The sequence below is a fragment of the Contarinia nasturtii genome, unplaced genomic scaffold (genome assembly GCF_009176525.2).
Source record: "Contarinia nasturtii isolate CC-2019 unplaced genomic scaffold, AAFC_CNas_1.1 Cnas_scaffold_1371, whole genome shotgun sequence".
Lineage (NCBI taxonomy): Eukaryota > Metazoa > Arthropoda > Insecta > Diptera > Cecidomyiidae > Contarinia > Contarinia nasturtii.
Genome location: NW_022198708.1, coordinates 4,487,322 through 4,506,470, shown reverse-complemented (window position 1 = coordinate 4,506,470; position 19,149 = coordinate 4,487,322). Strand labels below are relative to the sequence as shown.

The following is a 19,149-nucleotide window of genomic DNA, read 5'->3' as shown; positions in this document are numbered from 1 at the left end:
TTCGAATATAAGGATGACGTACATACAACCAAGATGTAATCAAACACCAACTAAAAAGAAAAGCTTTAATATAAATCCTAATCTTCAGATGAGGTCCATGAGAAGAATTTGTAATTTTTCCATTTTATTTAAAAACTCTCATATGTGATTCGTGAAGTTTTCTCTCGCGAAAAAACGGACTTTTTTATGAATAGTTTAGATATAAATTTGAATTTCCATCAAGTCTTACTCAATTTTTGTTTTTGTTTTTTTTAGTGGATTTTTTAAAATCTATGTTATGTTTACTAACCTTGTCGTATTTGATTGTTGTCGTATTTGATTATATTTAACATCGGCAAAAAATCCGAGAGGAACAAAATTCGATAAGGCTAATGTTTACTAATTGTTTATAGTTCAGTTTCATCTAATCTTGTGTTCCAAACATGATATAGTATTTATGAATATTTTATGCGTATTTTTGCCAAAAAAGAAGAAAGTTTGTGATATTAGTATAACTTGATAAACTTGAAATTTAAGTAAATTTTTTATAACAAAATGATTGGATCCACGTATATTCAAGTCCACGTTTATTTAAATTAACGAAAAAAGTTGACTTCAAGATTGATTCCCCACAGTTTGGGAATTCCCCACAGTTGGCTGCTATTTGTGTGAATGTGAAAGATAGGTAAAATAATTAAAACTGGTTTAAAATATATTCAGATACTGTTCCTCTTAGGTGGAGGATCGGTGAGGAGGAAAATAAGGAGGGGGAGAGCGCTGATGAGGAAATTATTTTGTATAAAAAAAAATGAAAAATACATTATTCGTGATGAAACAAAAAATTATTGACTAAAAAAACTTTTCCTCCTCACTTTAGGAGGAGGATCCTCCTCAGCGCTCTCGTCCTCCTCACCGATCCTCCTCCTCAGAGGAACAATCTCTGCATATATTAGACCCAGTTCGTCTCATCGTTGCAAATGAACCTCATAAAAGATATGCTTCATTTTATGTATTAACTCTTCGGCTGTGTACTCATATTTTTTTTTTCAAAATTTATTTTTTCAATTAAGTGTAGGAATCAAAGGTCGATTAGAAATATTTAAATGCCATGTCATGACTTCAAATATATGAATTCACCCGAGTGAAAGTGTTAGTGTGTAAACAATGCATTGAGAAATGAAAGTTGAAAAGAACGATTGAGTGGAAAGTCTGAAGAATTTCAAGTGAACTATAGTGAAAGTCAACATTTTTCACTTGGGAATTGATTGACAGCAAATTAAAATCCAAAAATTTAATCAAATTGTATAAATAAAATGGATATGATTGAAGTGTCAATATTTAGTGGAAGTTATTGAAAAGCAAGCATTTCACATTGCACAGCAAAGAAAGAAGACTAATTAAAACGGTGTTTAAATAAAACAATTTATTGATGCATGTATTTTTCAAAAATTAAACCACATAATCAATTATATAATTTGAATAAAAGTCGCTGTAAGTTTGATTAAAGAAACAATAAAGTAATTATAACGGCTTGCAAAGTTCAGCTGTAGAAAAAACGTACATTTCATTCCTTATTGTTTTTTTTGCCGATTGTTTTTTTGTGGTGTCGAGCGATTTGATGGTAAAAAATAGAATTGAGTGCGGCGAGTCGAATAATCATAATAATAAATGGTACGTTCGTTTTTTCTGCGTTCATTTTTAAGAGACTCTTAATAAGAGTGGTGTTGAAAACGAACAAAGAATCGAATAAGGGCATTTTTCAAGCTTGAATGAGAAAGGTAAAGGTCATCATGCACTCTTTCTTTATTTTTGTTCGGCCATTTTTTTCTGCTGCCATCTCTCTTCTCTTTTGCACATCGAAACAAAAGAAAGAATGGAAAAAAATGAACAAAGACGAAAGGAGCCGCGTAAGCCGCAATTAATCTTTTTCATAGTGTGTATGTGAGTGTGTCTGTGGTTGTTGTTGTGTTTGTTGTTCGGGCTTAACATATGCATACCCATAATTTATTCACTTGCTAATTTCAATTTGTAAACAAAGAAAGAACGATTTTCAAATTAAATTCAAAACAAATTGCTATTTAAATTAAACGAAGAAATATAAAATGTGAAGCCAAACACGAGTGTTTTTTTGATTATGCAATGACTATCGCAAAAAAAAGATGCATCCTAATAAATAATATAAGCTCAGATAATAAATGGATTTCATTCAATAAGTGAGTGACTTTTGAAAAAAGTGGTATAACGAAACGAAAATAAGTTGAGATTAACATGAGATTGAGCGTGTGTATTTGGTTTTGTTTATTCATTTGATATGTAAACTCATTCGCAATAAAATCTAATATGCTTTTCAATTGGTTGCCATTTAAAATGTACGGCCCGTCGATTTCAAGCATAGTGAATCTTTATGTGTCGTTGTCGCGAACTTTGAAAGTTTAGTTGCTCGAAAATGTTATGGGGCCACAATTTTGAATTGTCGATATTAATCATTCAGAATAGCATGATTGAAGTGGTTTTGGTGTGAAGGCGCTTTAATGCGTCATTGGTTTACCGAATAGTTTTACAATAGCGTAATGCTGATGACGCATACCCATTCGAAATTATTAGCTTTTTGGTATCCACGGTCTGAGGTCAAACACTCTCTATTTTTTCTGATGCAGAGACGCATAAGATTTAATTGGCAACAATATAAATGAATATTTTTGGTAATTACACATGTAAAGTCATAATTATAGTTCGTTTTACATGTTTCAAGCATTGCGTGAACTGGGGCTAAAAATAGTTGCCAGCAATTAATCAACATTTAACGGTGTAACAAAGCAAATATTGAATTGGCCATAAAATCAATTGCACCAGAATTGCAATGATTTAAAAGCAACAAAACAAAATCAAAATTAAAGTGTGTCATTGTTACTGAACGTTCTTCAATATTCACTTCAAATGCAATTACGGGAAATTAAAGTTCGGAAAAAAATCAAATGTGCAGGAGTATTGACGGTCAATTCGTAACGGAAATCATAATATCTGTAAAAAAAACTTGACCTGGCTACTATAGGCGCGCACCAATGGCTATTTGACTGAAGTGGTTGCTTCCGAATTATAGTTAACACTATTCTTGCATCGGCATTTCGACGTTACTTACGTCATTATTTGCGTGTTTTAAATTCGTTTCGACTTCAAACAGAACGAGAATTGTAAACCATTCCGAATAGCCAAACACGGATCGAGAAACGATGGTAGTTAGTTCCTGACTAGCGCACATAGATTTACAGAAAGATAACACACAATTACAATGGAGAGAAACACACACACACACATAAAACTAAATATATATTTATTTTGATTTCAATGCGAATAACATACGGTTGAAAATTGAAAAAAATGGTTCTCGAAATGAAATCGAAATGAAAACGATTTTGTGTACATAACATACAATTTAATACACACATCGAGACAATACACTTTCTTCCAACAATCAAAGCAATGGAATTTATCGAAAATCTATGCAAATTCCAGCGAATAATTAAAATACGGTGAAATTATCCTTTTTGCATGCGGATTTTTTTTCTTTTTCTTCTTCAAATAACATTTAAATTGGATCTTGTGTCATTGTATGCGCGAAAAAAGAAGAAAATGACACACTTGACCGCCGTTTTTTTGAAGTGATTGCTTTTTTTTTTTAAAAAAAGAACTAAAAAGAGTATCTAAGCCTTAGAATTTAAGGTCGCTTATGATATCTATAACGATCGCGATTTCAAAGAAAGAAATTGCATAATTTTCACTTACAGTATGTTTCATTATAGAGAGAGGTTGATTTTTTATAATAAAACTCAAGAGTTTTACAAAATTAATTTATATACATTTTATTTAGTATCTAAGCTACGGCGCCAAAAATTAATATTTAATCCATTCTCCTTCTTCCTCGATCACACGGGCACATCTGTTGGCCATACTTTTACTCAAATTTTCAGCACAATGAGAGGATGTGACTTCAAGTCTCTTTGAGCCGACGGTGGCGCACCGAATTTCAAAGGGGACGTCAATGTAATTTTACAACTCAAATCGAAACTAAACAGCGCGCCAATTTTAAAATTTGCTGTCATTTCCTCCCATTGTTTCAGCATATTCGCGTTGAAAACTATTCCACTGACGCTGAATGAATGAAATGAGCTGCTTCAACTTGCGGTGTGTTTTACCACGAAGCCTTGCCTTAATAATAGCCCCAACATTTTCGATCGGATTGCAATCGGGTGACTGTGGCGCCACTCCATTTATTTTATGTCATTTTCCTCTTTCCAAGCACTGCACAGACGACTTTTGTGTTTTGGATCGTTGTCTTCTAATAGAAGGCAATTCGAATTGTCGTTGCCATAGAACTTTTTGGCGGTGGGTAACACTGTCGATGCATAAAGTTGGTTCATCCTCATGGCGTTTAGAATGCCCGTGAATATGGTCAACTTTCCAAAACCAGCTTCACAGAAGCAACCATAAACATGCACCTTTTTCGGATGATTTACCGTGCGAACGACCACTCTTTTTTCGGCTCTAGACTAGGCATGGGTGCTATTCACCAGCCAAAAGAATGACTCGTTAGTGTATATAGCTTCGCTCCAATCTCCTGTTGAATTTTGATTTGCCCAGTCAATGTGTTTTTCTTCTGGTTTTCTGTCAAAAGTGATTTCTTCAATTTACTGCGATAACGAACACCGGCAACATCTAATCTTTTCTTGGCAGTGGAGCACGAGATGTCTGTTTGAGGATGGTATAGCCTTTCACCGTCTTGGCTCAACGACATACCCAAATTTTCATCGAAAGACTTGACTATCCGTTTATCTTGCTGTGGCGAGGAGGCTCGGTCTAGGGGACATTCGTAGCAATTCTAGTAAGCTAGTTTTATTTACGTATTCGCTAATCGCTTACTAGTATTACTAGTGAGTACACTAGTGCTGCTAGTAGCTGCTAGTTTTTCTAGTGTTTTGAAAATACCTAGACGTATCGTATGATACATAAAAGAAACAACAGTAATGCTTAAGTCGCTTGTAAACGAACCAAGTGAATAGCGGAGACGCACGATAACGAAGTGAGTGTATTGCGGCAACGGATAATAACGTTCGTTGTCGCTATTCACTCACTTCGTTTTCGTGCGTCTCCGCTATTCACTTGGTTCGTTTGCAAGCGACTTACGCATGCTACAATATATTTTACATGCCTCAATTCATTTGCTTTGGACTAAAATACGCTAGTGCTTGCTAGTCGCTGCTAGTTGCTGCTAGTTTCATTAGTTTTTCTAGTATGAATGTCCCCTAGGGCTCGGTTTGGCTTCAGATTGGGCTGGTCGTTCACATTTTTTTCATGTTTATACTGTTGGATTCACTTTGTTACGAACTCTTTTGACTTTTTAATGTAATTAGCAGTCGATGCAATCCTTTTGGATGCAAATACAGAAAAACGGCTTCAAACCGTGAATGAAAATGTTCGGAATTAATGTTTTCGTTGCACAACAAACACTGTACTGATTTGAGAGCTGTCAATATTAATTGGTGTAGTAGCTAAGAGTCTCATCTGGCAACACCAAAAATATTTTTAAGATATTTGAAATTTGTGGTAGTTTAATCAACCTCTCTCTATAATGAAACATACTGTATATCGTATTGATTCCATGTTCGTTGTACGAAAAAGGCAATCAACAAAACTAGATTCAACAGATTGTTGTTTATCGTGTTACCTCCATTAAAACGCAACCTACCTTTGCCTCTGTGGGCATATGCGTGGTGGCATTGAAATGTGCTGTACTTGAACGTATATGAAAATACACTACTGGATATAAAGGGGTTTCAATCGTTCAATAGTTCGATTTATTATAATAAAAACAAAATCGATCGTTTGGAATACAAAGAAAAATCATACATATTAAGCACGATAAAAATGAACAAATAAAAAGAAAACAAACTTTCGAACGGAAAATTAATTGGAATTGGGTGTTCGTGCACCCGATATATCTCTCTTTTTTTACGAAATCTAATATGCAGATTGAAGATTGAGCCAACCGATCAGTTGTTGCCAATGAATTTTGCTGTTGATCAGCAGCACGCTATGGTGTAGACGTGAATTACGGAAAAGGAAAAAGTTCATTCAGCCAATACCTACATAGACAGTTGACGTATATATGTCAACTGACTGATCAGCAACGGACCAAACTGGCTCGAGCTTAAATTAGCAAATATACATATATAATAAATGCAACTCGAAAATAAAGAAAACAATTGAAATAATAGATTACAAATCGCAAAAGTTCATTCGAATTCATGAATGTAATAAAAATATTAATTCCGGATTTACGAACGTATTTTTTTATATTTAGTGCGCAAAGACGAAAAATAAATAATGAGCATTTCGATTGTGATTACAATACGAGAGAACTCAATATTTTGCCACATACACACACATCTATATATATTTATATATTCAAATCAACAAAAGCCAAAATATAAACTCATTATTATTAATCGCCTATGGGTACGAATAGCGTATATAAAAATAAAGTGAACGTTTGAAGAAAATATATTATTTGCACGAACATAGTTTTTCGATTCTATTTTCTCCTTATTCTCAAAATTTCTCTACATCGTTGTGATGATGAAATATATACAAAGCTCTCCTTTTCACTGCCACACACCATGTTAAACAGTGAGCTTATTTAATAGTTTTCTTGTGTTGGTGTGCATGTGCAAAATGTCTTGCTTCGATGTATGTTCAAATTTATTTTATTTTTTTCGTTTAGAATTTTCTTAGTTTTCATATCGTTGCTACCACTTTTTCACATTACTTACAAAATTCGTTTATTTCCAAGTATTACTATTTCATTTCGCTCTCTTCACTCGTTCGTTCTTGCCGATTATACGCATGCGTTTTTTTATGGTAATTTATTTATTGGTTTTTAACTTTTTTTTTACTCTCTGATTACTTAGATCACGTTCTCTTTCGTTTCTACGATTTAATTTCACTTTTCTCGTGGTTTTCCATTAAGACGGATGTGTTTTGTTTATTGTGCGCTTGCAAAAGAAACGAAATTACCCTATTTCACGAGCGAATACGATTCTGATTTCGAACGATCAAAGCAAACAACGTAACGGTTTTTTTTCTGTTGTTATTCGAATCAAAGCATTACTTCGGTTGTTTTAAAATTAAAAATCAAATATCGCAGTAATAATCTTAATACGTTAAAAACATGTGGATTTTAATGACGGAGTAATTGAATATTTGTGTATTAATTTAAACAGATGTGATTTTTTATTCGATCATTAAGTTACGTGAGTTTATTTGGAACAGATTTATAGGGATTAGTCAATTAAAAAAACAATCCAAAGGCAATTCTTACATACTTTTTAAAGGAAAAAAAGTCAAACGAGTGACTTCGGAATTTTCATTCAGAAAAATAAAAGAATAAAAATATAAACACATATATAATAATGGAGCCACTTAAACGATTCACACAATGTGGAAGCCTGACCATGCTGTTTGCCGTTTTCATAGTATTGTTTGGTGTAAGCTCAACAGCACTAACAACATTCGGTAAAAGTCCACAAAATCCACCGCCGCCACCACCACCACCCACAGGTTTGAATTTACGCCTACATTTTACTTACGTTTTTGTTTATTTTCGAATGTCATCCTCGAATCTAAGTGAGAAAAAGGCCAAAACTACCAAATTAATGTTATTTGTCATTGATTTCTTTTCGAAATGAGTAGACTTGAACTTTCTTTTGGGTTTTCTTAAATTGAATTTAACATCAAATCGCTAAACATGGCAAGGTTGACCAAATCGCATACTTTACAAGAAAAAAATTGTTCTTCTTCTTTACATTAAAAGTTCTCTCATGTCCTTTATTTCATGAAATTTCCCCTGACAATTAATGTCATTTGAAATATAGACTATAGCTTATCTGTGTCAATGACAATAGCTTTATTATTCCAAAACTGAAAGTCTTTACTATAATTCAAAGATCTTTTAATAAAAGTAAGTTTTCATTATCTGTGAAATCTCGATGGGGGATGAATTTTAATAAAAAAGATAAACCATCACGCCATGTTTTTCTAGTAGATTAAGCCACCCTGAGTAACTTTGGTAGGTGTTTGAAAAGCAGAAATAAATCAATTCTTTTGGATATATAAATAAATACGATTGACTAGTGAAGAATTTCAACATTGAACAATATCCAATTCAAGGATCATTCTCTAACCCAACAAAGAAAGCAAAAAAAGATGAAAGACAGGAGAAAAAATCGAAATTTATACCCTCAGTAGTGGCCCACTTATATGAGACACTCTCTATATTGAGCCATATTCTAAACCCATTTTACTTATGAATGTTTGTTTATTTAGTTAAAGCACGTGAGTGTTCATCACAAAGTGATTGTGCTTCCATATCACACACCAGCTGTGTGCGTGATGGTGTGGAAAAAACAACAAGATGTCTATGCGGAAACAACAAAGCACCACAAAACGGGCAATGTGCGGATACTGTAAAACGTAAGTTTCACATGTTTTTTTTTTATTTACATTTTTTTCTCTCAAACTCATTTATTTTATTTTCGCTCATTTAATTTCATTCATTTGAATCGATCGATTCTATTTAAATATAAATGATCGGAATTAGTTATAGAAATAGATAAAAAGTCCGAAATCTGTATGTCGTGGGAAGACACAAGAAAGCAAAAAGAAAAGAAATGCAAGGTCTATTTTATTATGGAGAATTCAAGGAGGAAACAACTAATAAATTGTAAAAAAAATCCAAATATTGCTTGAAATCGCAACTCAGCTTAACTGTAAACTTCCTTAGAATGAACATATGATATCAAACTCATCGATATCATTTTTTACAAATCTTGAATATATAATTGAATTTCTTCGCTTTCAATAATTCTGCGAAAAATAAATGATTTCCTCCAAAGGTAAAATATTTCTTGTACATTTTCCATGTTTTTTTTCTTGTTTCGTTCTTTCATACAATACGTGTGGTTATAATACATGTATATGTGAAATATACACGGCCATTTTTAAAGTACGAATTAATTTTATGCTATTAAGTTCTTAGCATCTGTTTCTGAATTTGCATAAAGTTGATTGCATGTATTCTGGCTAATTGTGGACGTTGTCGCGAAAAGGCATAGACACGAAAAAGAAACGAAAGCAGCGCGCGCTGAAACTCAATCAGTCGGTCAATTGAAGTTCGAACTAATAATAAGGATGAATCGACAGGTTATATTCGAGTTGCGATCCAGTCAAAATAGCAAATATTGCGTGTCTGAAAACAAAAACCAAAACAAAAATCGCACTCGAATTCTGGTTGTTTGCCGCCAAACAATCCAGTTGCGAAACAAAATAGAAGGCAAAAACGCAAGAAACTACACTAGTATACATCTAATAGTTCCATCTAGTCAAAAATTGTTTTGCCATTCGCACCCCGTCACAACTAATTTTCGTGTCGCACAAATGTTATGAAATTACCACCCAAACACACATCACCCTGAGAAATCGAAAAAACACGAAAAATCCAGAGTGAAAAAGTCACTAGACGAAGAGCATGAGAGGTAGAGAATTTGAAGAAAAATTATAGAGCTCTTATCGCCATATTGTTGAGATGGATTTATTTGGCGAATATTTGCCAGCTATTTGGTAAAACGTTTGTGCCGCGTAAAATGTGTCCCGCAATCATTCAAATCATATGCGAATGGTGTATATTAACCAACAGATTTGGAATTATGTTAATTGGAAATAAGAAAAGTGAATGAAAAAGCACAAAAGTCGAACACAGTTGTGTGAGTTAATGAGTTTATTAAAATATCAAATCAATTGTATGCGAAAGAGAAATAAAAAAAAAATGATCCAAATGGAGAAAACACGAAACATACTTAAAATGTGTACCAAATGAAATCTTTCTCAATTCACACATTGAATTTTGATTTCATGTCACTTTCATTTTTATTTCATACTTTCACGAGGAAATGTATTATTGCCACAGAATGTTTGCGTTACAATAGCTAATAAACTTATCAAAACTTTTGACGATTCCTTTCACTTGTGTATCTTAATCAGTTTGAGCAAATCGAACACTTGACCTAAAAAAATAAAAATTATAAGCACTTTATCAAATAAAGAAGAAAAAAACAACAACAAGGAAAAATAGAAAATAAAATAAAAACACCCAAACAATGTGCACTTTGTTAATAGAAATATGAATAAAAGCTTATTCAAACACAAGTGATTAAAAGTTTAATAGAATTATGAAGCGTAATTACAGACTCAGCAGCAGTCATTGTTAATTTGTTTTCATTGAAACCCAGCACTTGGATACAGTCAAGAAACACTTCACTTCCATCTGATTGGTATATGTGTGTTTCGATATTGTTGTTGTTTTTTTTTTTTGCTTGTTTTAATTGGACATATTTTAACCACATTTTTTTCGTTTCTTTGCCAATAACAAATCAATTGTTCAGCAAAATCCACACAATTAATGGCGCAGCGAAAACATTATAATTTTTTCGCGTGAACTTAATGCTCCACATATGTTATGTTTGTTGTTCTTATTTTACCTCCTGCTGAGCAATTTTTTTTGTTTTGAAAGTCAAAGTCATTTTCTATGAAAATTTACGCAGTTTATTAAGGTTTTTTTCGTCATTATTAACTTTGTTACGAAACAAAAGAAAAAAGTTTTGCCGGTATTTCAATGCCATCAAACATTTGTACATCGATTTCACACTTTTATTTATTTTTTGTTTCATTTTATGTAGGAATTTAAATTAAATCGTGGTCTGATGATTCATTTATTGTGAATTCACAGTGTAATTGAATGGTTCGAATTAATCCAATTTGAGATTTGGTTGCTTTCATTTGTTTCTCTATTTAATTTTTTCTTTAGAATTGCGTCATGTGTGCAACGACGATGCGCAATGTGGTGACGAACTGGTTTGTGGTTTTGAAAATGCCACAAAAACAACCGGATTTAATCGAAATCCAAGCGCAATAACACCCATCAAAATCTGTTTATGTGACGAAATCTCCGGCTTCACGGAAGACATCGAAGATAATACTTGCAATGGTAAGTACAATTTTATAATCATTGGGTGCATTTCATTTATTTTTAATTCAATGCCATTTTTATCGCATTTGATCAAAACAAATTTAATCCGTCCGATGAATTGGAATTGAGAACAAAGTTGAAAGGAATTAGCACAATTGAATGCAATCATAAAATTTGAATTGAGTTTATGATTTTATTTCACCGCTTTATTTTTAACCAATCGCTTAGCAGACATTTTTTGAGCTACATTAAGTTCAAAGGATAATCACCACTCGCCAAGACAATGGCATACGACATCAGAAAATAATCTGAACACATTTTGCAACAGCTGATATAATATGGGCATCTGTATACAAAAAAGTGACTGACTGATAGCTGTTTACCTAATTGACTATATTCGTCTATTTGGGATGTTAGCCGGCTGTGATTGAAGTTAGAAATTTGACTTAGAGTTTTCTGTACTGAATTCAATTCAAAAGTCAAACTTACTGTAAATAACTTCAATCTCAGTTGGCTTAAGTCAATAACGATCCTAATTAGCTAACTGACTAGTCAATCAGTAGTTTTGCACGCAGGTGTTGATTGAACTATTTTCGTTCGTCTTCAAAATTTTCTCTTTTTTTTGAATATCGGCTCTTGAGAAATGCATAGGGTCATATAGACGGTCTAAATGAAGCTAACAAAAAAAGGAGCTAAACAACAAAATTACTGAATTTTTGAAGTATATATGGCCAGCATTTTAAGTACATTCTCTATAGATTTTACGTATACAAAAAAATAAAATTTTTGTTTGCAAACGTAGCCGGATAATTTCAAATTTCAAGAATATTTAGTAAAAATAAAATGTTCAATGTTTCAAAATAATAATATAATGGAAATTATGCGGCGGTCCAAATCCATTTTCGTTGATAGTACTGATTCATCTTTACACAATGGATGCCAAATTTATGTCCGAACCATTCTCATTTGTCCATTTGACACCTCTCTCAACAGTTGACGATTAAATTCTTTTTAGATTTTCATTCTTGCTTGTGATGTTATAACTTTTAATCAAGCAAATGCATTTCGTTTGTTTGTTTGCAGATTCCGGTCGTCTTTTCGCGGGTATTTTCGTTCCATTGGCATCAATGATCCTAGGAGTAATTGCATCGAGAAGACAATCGATATATTAATCAATGTAGCGAAGAAAATGAATCTTATTCCATTAAATTAGTTAAAGTTATTTAAAAGCTCTTATTTTCTTTAAAATTCACAGCCAGACAATATATTTGGCTGCCGTCATCTGGATATTTCAGCACATCTGGATGCCGTCAGCAGATGATGCGAAGTGAAAACAATAGAAGTGATTGTTATAGTAATACCAGTATATAATAAACGTATATACCTATAACAATCAATTCCATTGTTTTCACTTTGTATCATCTGCTGACGATATCCAGATGAGCTGTAATATCCAGATGACGACAGCTAAATATATTGTCTGTTCACAGCACCTACAAATAAAATAGTATCAAAATACACACACTGAAAATCAATTATTCCTAAAAACAAACCAAGATAAAATCAACAACACAATTCAAGTGCACAAATTCAATTTTAAATATTTGCAAAGGCATTTATAAATTTTTGTATAAAAATACCCAAAAAAGTGCTGCATTTGCTATGTGCTGCAAATTTACTTTTACATTTTGCGCAATAACCTGTTCTGCTTCAGTTCAAAAAAAGGGAAAAATATTTAGGATAATTTACTCTAACCAAACTATTTGGTTCAAATAATTATAATACAACTTTTAGTGACACTTGGAACTTTATTTGAATTAATGAATCACAGTTTCAATAATTTTTTTCGTTGAATTCAGTGTTTCATGAGAGTAAGTTTTTCACATTATATCCCACAATAATCAGATGATATATATCCTTTTTTTCTGAAATAATATGTAATCACTAGTAATACAGTAGATTAAACCAGCAATTCTCATTTTCTACGCAGATGAATGTTTTAATAATATTAAAAAAACATAAATAATAAATTAAAAGCTTTTTCATACGCAATTTTGTAGTGATAAAATATGTATTGAAATGTTAAGGAAAAAAAACGCTCGCTTAAATTCTATATGATGGCAAAAGAAATGTGCTTACCACATTCAATGTCGAATCAATTATGTAAGGCATACTAAATATTATTACAAAGTCAAATTTTGTTTTCCGATGAATTCATGTAATTGATTATCACATAAATATTGGTACATATTATGGACATTCTGTATTCTATTGAACTCCATTCAGCAAATGTCACAAAATTGAAATGTAGAAAAATTATCGGATGAATTTATTTTATGTTTTAAACAACAGAAAAACAGAAAGTGTTAATACAAATTGAACTCAAAAATGTGGTTGGTGTTAAATTGGAGGCGTGCAAGAAAGTAACTTACAATCAGTCATGTATAAATGAATTAATTTGGCTAGAGCCGGCCAAGTGGATTGTTTCTCATAGTTTTTCATACAATTTTTCAACTTATCTCAGTCGGTTAATATTTTTAGACATTGGTGTGATTGGGATATAATCATCACATTAAAGATATCTATATAAAAGACCGATATTGCCTTCAATCATATGTTTGATTAAACACTAGTGCATTGCATCTTTTTGCCCAGCCCATTTATTCCATTCAGCAATAAACTATGAAACAAATCATTATTTATTTACCATGTATATTCAAAAGTTCAGTCATGTCGCATTCCAAACTTGCGATTATATCCAAACAATTGTGTCTAAAATATACCTCAATTTTCTTTTAAAATGTACCATACTCATTTGGATGACATTTGAAGTTCAAATTACGGGATTTCCGGTATTATTCACGGTAAAATTAATAGAATATTCACAATATTGCCATTCAAACATTCAAATAATTGGCGCTTAGAAATTTCCGCACTGAGGAATTCAAAAAGTGATATTTCAATAAAAATAAAAAAACATATAAAATGATTGAAAAGAAATGCAATTTGCAAATATTTCAAAGGTGTTACAAATGTGTTTGTTTGCCAGTATTTTAGGTTGATATATTACATATTTATTCATTGCCTTGATTACATTCTCTGAAAATATGTGAAGTTTTTTGGAATGGTATGTGCCATTTAATTGCCATTGTTCACGAACTGTATTAGGTAATATGATTCCGATTTTAGAGTATACCGAATAAAACGTACAGAAAATTACTTAAAAATTAAGTTTCAAGTGCACTTCTTAATTCATAATAAACGAAATTCCGTAGAATATTTATAGCTGAAATCATGCTATCAATTACATGATATATATATATATATAGTGTGAATAAATTTGTCATTTATCTTATTCAAATCAGCCACACAATCAATCGAATTATATGTTTTTTTTTTCGTTTTTCAACGGATTTTTTGTTCATTCGTGCGTAACTGTTTGAATGGAGATTTATTAAAGCTTGCTTACTGTGTGATTATGAGCTTGAAATCGCTTTACCAAGAAGCTTCGACGAAAAGTTCATCGAAAAAGCTATCGCACATTGTATTCAAACAGATGTAGCTGTCTTACAAAATTTTAAACCCAATATAGATATCAAATTCCGAACCAAAATGACTTTATATTACTGAAATGTGATACATAAAGATATTTCATTTCATTAAGTCATTTGCAATGAAAGAAATGTGATAACATAAATATAATATAGAAATTATAATTAGTCATTCCATTCTGATTTCTCCTGAAATGGCTCTCTCAATATGCTTCAACAATTTTATGGAAATAAATGGAAAATGTCTAGGTGCAGAGAATATTTTGGTAAATTTAAAACATTTGCATTCAAACTTGTTTTTCTTTTAATTTCCGAAAAAAGTATGAAATTTCCATTGAAAAGTGGCATAGTATGGATATAGATAAGGTATATTCTGAAAAGGAACAAAACTAAGCGCCCAACTAAACTGTGCTGTTTTGTATGAATGTTTTGCATGTAAGTGTTTGCCCACGTCTCGCACATATCGCATATATTCATGTCTGTCGGTTGATTAATTTCAATTGGGGAGAACAAGGAGTGGCACAGCGGGTGTATCGCACTCAATGCATTGCAAAGCTTTTATCATATGTATACACATACAAGACATTCGCTAATTTTCAGCATGGAAGACCGCACGATCATTTTTTTATGGTCATAAGAATCCGTGTAAACAGTAGGAAAAAATGTATTCCGCATAAAAAAAAGAACATTTCATGCACGAAACATCATTTATGCGAAGAGGTAAGAGTAAAAATGACACACATTTACTATAAACAAGAAATACCATACGTTGTCTATGTGTTTTGTACAATTTGTCGTTAAAATGTGAGCAACCATAGTTTTGATATAAATTGGGGTGACGATTCATCACGATGGGTGATTTTTGCTCTTGGCGTTTCACATCATTACGCATTCACGTATACATTAATTATAAAAGAAAGAATGGAAAAGAATAGCACCAATATGGATGGTACACAATGTGTTGCCTTCACTGCGCAATTTTTTTTTGTTCGGTTGCTTTCACAATCAATCTTGAAGTCGATAGTTTGCTATGGGCTTGAGCATTCGCTTTGAAAATTGATAATTTTGTCGTATTGTGCAAGTCGATTTGAGATACGGCTAACGAATATCACTCTTCGTTTTGGTGTTATTGTCTAAATTTTGTTCATTTGTTTGATTGAGTTTAACATCAAAAGAATCTTCAAAAACAATGGGCAATAAAATCGCAACATTTACCGAGCAACAGTTGGACGATTATCAAGTGAGTTGAAGACAGAATTAAAAAAAAAAAAACAGTTGTAAAGTTTAAGCATAAAAAACACAAAAAAATGCATAAACTTTACTTGCTATGTGGGACTATCACAGTTGCGATATTAATTTTCACGATAAACATTCTCTTTCATCTATTTATAGGATTGTACTTTCTTTACGCGAAAAGAAATATTAAGGTAACTGAAAATGTGCGCGCGTGCGAGTGTGTGTGTATATGTATTATAGCAGCTAATAACTCTCATAAAATTTTTGAGAGTAATTTACATTTTGAGAGAATATCAAACAAAAAAGCACATTGCTTGAGTTGTGGAACATCAAAAAAATTTATATATATGAAATAGAGTGAATAAAACTGTTTCTTCATTTGGATTTATTTATAATGATTGAAATTGTACAAACATAAACATTTATCTTGTTCCTTTTTTGTGTATTTGTTGTTTACATTTGCATGGTGAAAAACAAAACGATTCATTCAACGAACTGAAACAAAACCAACAACAACAACAACTGAAAATTCAAAACGTGCAGAGTTTACAAACATTTTCGCGATTTACGGCCGGATTTAGTGCCAAAGAAAATGACTGAAGGTCAAGCATCGAGCATAAAGCTGTCGCATCAAGACATCACCGTTCTGGAAGAATTACGTGAGAATCCATTCAGGCAACGAATATGCGAAGCATTTTCTCGCGATGGAAAGGGCAATTTAACATTCGAAGATTTTTTGGATTTGTTGTCCGTGTTCAGCGAACATTGCCCTCGTGATATCAAAGTGTTTTATGCGTTTAAAATTTACGGTAGTTTTAAAAATACATCTTATTTCTTCTGTGTTGTTGATTCAATTCGTTCGTTCATTCGTATTTGTATTTTCGTTCGTTGTTTCGGTTTCTTTTTTGTCATTTGTGATTCGATATTGTGTTTTTGTTTTTTTTAGATTATGATAAGGATGGTTTCATTGGACAATCGGATTTGAAATCGGTCATTGAAGCGTTGACACGAAATGAATTGTCGCCAGAAGAGCACCAACAAATTGCCGAAAAAGTCATCGAGGAGGCGGATGTTGATGGCGATGGAAAGCTATCATTCTTAGAATTTGATCATGTAGTCACCAGAGCACCAGACTTTTTAAACACATTCCATATTCGACTCTAGACATTTTTTTTGGTTGTTTGTTGTTCGTAGTTTGTGTGTGTGTGTTTGTGCTCTTTCACATTCTTGTTTTTTTGTGACATAGGGTCACAATCTTAATCAATGTCGTTTTCGTTTAAGCTGAGCTCTTCACTCGGTGAGCACATATCAAATAGCATAAACCGAGCACAAAATTCAGAATAATGAATAAAAAAAAACAAAATTTATTCGAAGAATTAGAGATCTGTTCACCTGTTTACCTATATTTATATACATTTAAGATGGAATATTCGACCAAAATGTGGGCTTCAGATTGGCACGTGTCAAACGACACGGCTTTTTTATGTAGCTAAAAATATCATTTAAACCGATTTAACAATCTTTATCCAATTTGATTGGCTCTTTATGGTTTTTAATGAAATCTAGAACCAGATTAAGAGATGAAAAAAAAAAACATTATTTCAAATTGAGGAAAAAGGACGAAAAACGTAATACTTTGAGAGGATTTTCATCGCCAAATAATTCTGACAATTGTTGCGAACAATCGATCAATTTAAATCAATATCAGTGAATGCTATTTGCATATTAAACAAAATTACGAATGAAAGAATTCATCACATTTCACATTTACTTTAATAAACACGGACAAATGGAATGCATTAGCAACAGGAGAAAAAAAAACGAAAAAATAAATATCCTAATATAAACAAAAATATTTATAAAAAATACCCAACAAAATACAAATAATCAACCAATACTGTATGTTTTTTTTTATCTTGATTATAATCTATACGAAACAAAATGCTACCGAATCAAAAACAACATTCATTCACATTGCCTGTATCGAAGTGTAAATGTTAAGTAAAAACAACGGAAACAAATGTTAAGCAAAACATTTGCTTCTGGATTACAGTGGATCAAATCGTAGATTAGTCACTATTTACACGAATCAACTTCGATTAAATACATAAACAATCGATCAATGAGAAATCGGATATATCGATGAAACTTGCATATTTTTCCGGTACACAGCACACACGTATATATATGCAGCACATGTGCACACATTTCATTTTCAAATCTCGACATTTCACAGAATACAAGTGCTACAGAACAGAGACAAGTTTTACAGAAGACGGCATTTTCCATTCACATCGATCTCGTGAAATTGACCCATTTCCAACAGCGTTGCGTTATTCCACCAGCAAAATGAAAAAGGTACGTATATTCTGAATTTCATAAATTTCCAAATTTCTTTCACTCACCGCTTAATGATTTCATGTCACCATTTATTTCCTTTCTTAGGCATCAAATTCTGGTGATTTGCTCGAACGATTTGAACAACGAGCGATTCAAAGTGAGTTTATTGAAAATTTTTCATGTCTGTGCTCATCTGCATTCCGCAGTTATGGAACAATTCTAAATAAATATTGAATTTGATTTATGTCTCTCCCTTCAGGTGTTAATGCCGACTACAGTAGCAACGAGCTATTTTTTGTCTACAAAAATTTGTTTGAAACTCGAAATGGATCGAGCCCAATTGGAATTTTTGAGCAGCGTCACAGTTCGGGCAGTTCCGAAAGTTTAAAAAGATCACCAATATCTAGCGATTTATCAAAATAAAATCGTTTTATTTTTCTTTCGTTTGCTATTAAACATCTGTTTGGAAAAGTTTGTTGTCAGCACCTACTTTCTTAATCTTGTGTTGTGAAATGGCCTTTTTTTTCGAATAATAAATTGACATTTAAATCAAATTCGTATTCTGTTTACTTTGGAACTTTGGTTACGCAACAAAGTTCATAGAATTTTGGCGTAGGTTTACATGTGACACAAGACTTGTATTTCGAAAAGAGAGAATGAACACAAAAAAAAAAACAATTGAACCGTATCGGATTCACATATTTTCCTTTGCATTTGCATAACAAAATAATGTTAGCGCCACCACATGTGTATACATATATTTCAATTCACATGTAAACAAAATACACCTAAGTGTTTGCTTTCCATTTGAAAATATTCGCAACATCAAATAAAATCGATAAAAGCAAATGCCGAAACACACCACAATCACAAAGATAAATATTGCACGAATATATTTTCTTATAGTCATGCATTAGAAATTGAAATTCGCATTTTGTTTAGTAACACATTGTGAATAGTAGTTTC

General features: G+C 32.2%; 2 protein-coding genes across 4 annotated transcripts; both read left to right on the top strand.

Annotated features, from left to right (window-relative positions):
* The first annotated feature begins 6,972 nt into the window (after window positions 1–6,972).
* LOC116345767 lies at window positions 6,973–12,578 on the top strand. Its single transcript, XM_031775437.1, has 5 exons — window positions 6,973–7,593; window positions 8,359–8,505; window positions 10,895–11,074; window positions 12,140–12,304; window positions 12,540–12,578. Exons 1-4 carry the CDS (start codon window positions 7,446–7,448, stop codon window positions 12,226–12,228), a joined length of 564 nt encoding a protein of 187 aa, XP_031631297.1. The 5' UTR covers window positions 6,973–7,445; the 3' UTR covers window positions 12,229–12,304; window positions 12,540–12,578.
* A 3,098-nt stretch (window positions 12,579–15,676) lies between these two features.
* Window positions 15,677–18,695, top strand: LOC116345798 (calcium and integrin-binding family member 2). 3 transcript variants are annotated; one of them, XM_031775481.1, is made up of 7 exons: window positions 15,677–15,847; window positions 16,000–16,034; window positions 16,387–16,652; window positions 16,790–18,007; window positions 18,080–18,201; window positions 18,289–18,340; window positions 18,443–18,695. In XM_031775481.1, exons 1-4 carry the CDS (start codon window positions 15,797–15,799, stop codon window positions 17,005–17,007), a joined length of 570 nt encoding a protein of 189 aa, XP_031631341.1. In that variant the 5' UTR covers window positions 15,677–15,796; the 3' UTR covers window positions 17,008–18,007; window positions 18,080–18,201; window positions 18,289–18,340; window positions 18,443–18,695. The 3 variants fall into 3 exon arrangements, with proteins under 3 accessions (XP_031631341.1, XP_031631342.1, XP_031631340.1); XM_031775482.1 differs by having other exon boundaries at window positions 16,790–18,022; XM_031775480.1 differs by having other exon boundaries at window positions 16,790–18,201.
* Window positions 18,696–19,149: the final 454 nt, after the last annotated feature.

What these genes read in the sequence shown, in the direction of transcription:
- LOC116345767 (XM_031775437.1), top strand. Translation starts at nt 7,446, where the DNA reads ATGGAGCCACTTAAACGATTCACACAATGTGGAAGCCTGACCATGCTG. An exon ending in GCCACCACCACCACCCACAG is followed by an intron (nt 7,594 to 8,358) that starts GTTTGAATTTAC and finishes TTGTTTATTTAG; the next exon opens with TTAAAGCACGTGAGTGTTCA. An exon ending in ATGTGCGGATACTGTAAAAC is followed by an intron (nt 8,506 to 10,894) that starts GTAAGTTTCACA and finishes TTTTTTCTTTAG; the next exon opens with AATTGCGTCATGTGTGCAAC.
- LOC116345798 (XM_031775481.1), top strand. Translation starts at nt 15,797, where the DNA reads ATGGGCAATAAAATCGCAACATTTACCGAGCAACAGTTGGACGATTAT. An exon ending in ACGCGAAAAGAAATATTAAG is followed by an intron (nt 16,035 to 16,386) that starts GTAACTGAAAAT and finishes CAAAACGTGCAG; the next exon opens with AGTTTACAAACATTTTCGCG. An exon ending in TTATGCGTTTAAAATTTACG is followed by an intron (nt 16,653 to 16,789) that starts GTAGTTTTAAAA and finishes TGTTTTTTTTAG; the next exon opens with ATTATGATAAGGATGGTTTC.